We start from the raw sequence: 3,385 nt of genomic DNA on the forward strand, positions 1-3,385 counted from the left end.
GTCATTGTATACAGCCATAGAGTTCCTCACGCTATAGACAAGGTGAACCCTGCGGGCATTCCCATAAATGGATACCTTAGAAGGAATACAAAGCCTGGGCGTGGGTGAGTAGTAACACTCTTGGACTAAGTATAGGGTGTACCAGAGCCGGCCGGAGCCCCAAGTCAAATAACCTGGGAGATACAATAGATAACCTCCTACAACCTCTCAGCGATGACAGAAAAAAACGTATGGTGTAATTACGCCTGTTTACCTGTGGTCGATTTCCAGAGTTTTTAGGTTCTGATATAGCCATGTGGTGGGTTTTATATAGCCACCACAACCCAGCAGGAACTTGTCAAGTTCCCCAAGAAAATCTGGCGACATATTCTTACAAGGTTGGCTGGCTGGCACCTTGGCTGACACCTTGGCTGGCACCTTAGCTGGCACCTTGGCTGACACCTTCTCTGACACCTTGGCTGACACCTTGGCTGGCACCTTGGCTGGCACCTTGGCTGACACCTTGGCTGACACCTTGGCTGACACCTTGGCTGACACCTTGGCTGGCACCTTGGCTGACACCTTGGCTGGCACCTTGGCTGACACCTTGGCTGGCACCTTGGCTGACACCTTGGCTGGCACCTTGGCTGACACCTTGGCTGGCACCTTGGCTGGCACCTTGGCTGGCACCTTGGCTGGCTGGCACCTTGGCTGGCACCTTGGCTGGCACCTTGGCTGGCTGGCACCTTGGCTGGCACCTTGGCTGACACCTTGGCTGGCACCTTGGCTGGCACCTTGGCTGGCACCTTGGCTGGCTGGCACCTTGGCTGGCACCTTGGCTGACACCTTGGCTGGCACCTTGGCTGGCACCTTGGCTGGCACCTTGGCTGGCTGGCACCTTGGCTGGCACCTTGGCTGGCACCTTGGCTGGCACCTTGGCTGGCTGGCACCTTGGCTGACACCTTGGCTGGCACCTTGGCTGGCACCTTGGCTGACACCTTGGCTGGCACCTTGGCTGGCACCTTGGCTGGCACCTTGGCTGGCTGGCACCTTGGCTGGCTGGCACCTTGGCTGGCACCTTGGCTGGCACCTTGGCTGGCACCTTGGCTGGCACCTTGGCTGGCACCTTGGCTGGCTGGCACCTTGGCTGGCACCTTGGCTGACACCTTGGCTGGCACCTTGGCTGGCACCTTGGCTGGCTGACACCTTGGCTGGCACCTTGGCTGACACCTTGGCTGGCACCTTGGCTGGCACCTTGGCTGGCACCTTGGCTGGCACCTTGGCTGGCACCTTGGCTGGCATCTTGGTTTTGTTCATTAGTTATTCAACAAAAGCTTCAAGACTTTTCCAGCAATATTTCTTACACTAGCAAGTCGGATGTCACAAAGTCCTGGGCTGTTCTGGATCTCTTCACCTTCGACTAAAATAACTTAACAGATTTTGAAACTTTGCTTTCGAATATTTGAAACTTGGACCAGTTTTCACGAAGCCTTCGCGCGTCCACCTGCGAAACCAGTACATCTTCCCTCGATCATGGGGGCCTGGGTTACACTTGTTGAACTTTACAAGTTACAAAGACAAACGAGGCTCTCTATAACAATAATAACCCGCCAACATATGTGGAATTGTCATGTGGATCAACGTGCAAAAGATGAGGGTATACCACATATGTGAGTATATACTATATATAGCTATATAAGGGTGGGTATAAAACATCGCTTGATGTTCAATATGTGCATCACAATATTTATCGTTGAACAACACAATATTTATCGTTGAACATCACAATATTTATCGTTGAACAACACAATATTTATCGTTGAACATCACAATATTTATCGTTGAACAACACAATATTTACCGTTGAACATCTTGACGTTTTCCGTTGAACACCGAACGACGTTGTTGTGTGTGTAATACACCACCATGTATAAAATTATATTCGTAGTCCTCATCAAAATCATCAGAACGTGACATGTCATGGTGCAGTCGGTAATGCGTGAGGCTGAGGCGACCATGGACATGGGTTCGATCCCAATGTATGACTTCAACAACACTGCCTTATAATTGCGGTCTTGGGTGGAGATAGACTTGTAGCCGCAAAATTATTACATCGCGTAAAACCCAATGTATACTAGCATACATAATGCATGAATAATAGTGTATAATGTATATATGTGTCATGTCTTACGAAGCAGGAACTGGCTGAATTGATCACTGTTCACGCCTTTCTCTTCCTTTGCCACTCCGTCAAAAATTCAACCTACTAAGCTCACCAGACACGTAGGAAATGAAGTAATATCTATCTAACGTATTGAGTCCGATGCATAGAAAACGTAAGATATTTGCGATGCGCTACTTTTCACAGTAATCTTCACTCACCTTGTGTCTTGTTGAAGCTGGTCTCCTAGCTGCTGGTCTCCTAGCTGCTGGTCTCCTAGCTGCTGGTCTCCTAGCTGCTGGTCTCCTAGCTGCCGGTGTTCTAGCTGATGGTCTCCTAGCTGATGGTCTCCCGGCTGCTGGTCTCCCAGCTGCTGGTCTCCCAGCTGCTGGTCTCCCAGCTGCTGGTCTCCTAGCTGCTGGTCTCCCAGCTGCTGGTCTCCCAGCTGCTGGTCTCCCGGCAGCTGGTCTCCCAGCTGCTGGGAGGGACGGGGGGACATATGGGAGTGACCAGCATGAGGCGGCACAGACAAGTTAAAAAAGCAACTCAATATAGTTTGTAAAGGAAAAGAGGAAGTGCAATTAGGGTTCAGGAGGCGGGTTCAGGAGCTGGAGCTTGACGCCCGCTATCACAGCTACTGAGTGGGCTACAGGGATGAGTAGACACTCCTCCAGGGGCAGGAAGTGGTGAGTCAGTAGCCAGGGATGAGTCCGTGATGAGTCAAGTCAATCACGAGCAGATGTCAGGAAATACTGCTGGAGCAGTGTGTGTGACTGCTTGCCTCACCTGCCCTCATACCTGCTCTCACACCTGCCCTCACACCTGCCCTCACACCTGCCCTCACACCTGCCCCTCACACCTCACACATCATTTCCATGATGTCTCTCACCTTTCTCATCTTGACTGAACCATGGATTATGACAGTGTCTTGAGACAGGGGAACACTTGCCCGCCTCCTCCTCCACATTTCCAGACGTCCACTGTGGTGTGTTAGGTCATCAGAGGTCAGTGTTCCTCGCTCCTCCTCACACCTGATATCTTATTTCTCTGATATCCCAATGGGTCTATCAGCCTTTTATTTCCTAAACCTTTTTCTGAACATATGTTCATACATCCACTACATGTTCACATGTTTGTTCACCGTGACTGGCCATTTTGAGGTGGCATGCAATTATGATCTGTATTCGCCTAGTTGTATTCACCTAGTTGTGCTTGCGGGGGTTGAGCTCTGGCTCTTTGGTCCCG

The 3,385-nt window shown here is 50.8% G+C and overlaps 1 protein-coding gene across 1 annotated transcript; it reads right to left on the reverse strand.

The window, feature by feature from the left end:
* Window positions 1-249: 249 nt before the first annotated feature.
* LOC123756824 (streptococcal hemagglutinin-like) lies at window positions 250-1,281 on the reverse strand. Its single transcript, XM_069329326.1, has one exon. The coding sequence runs from the start codon at window positions 1,279-1,281 to the stop codon at window positions 250-252; it is 1,032 nt and encodes a 343-aa protein (XP_069185427.1).
* Window positions 1,282-3,385: the final 2,104 nt, after the last annotated feature.

The sequence above is a fragment of the Procambarus clarkii genome, chromosome 22 (assembly GCF_040958095.1).
Source record: "Procambarus clarkii isolate CNS0578487 chromosome 22, FALCON_Pclarkii_2.0, whole genome shotgun sequence".
Classification (NCBI taxonomy): Eukaryota; Metazoa; Arthropoda; class Malacostraca; order Decapoda; family Cambaridae; genus Procambarus; species Procambarus clarkii.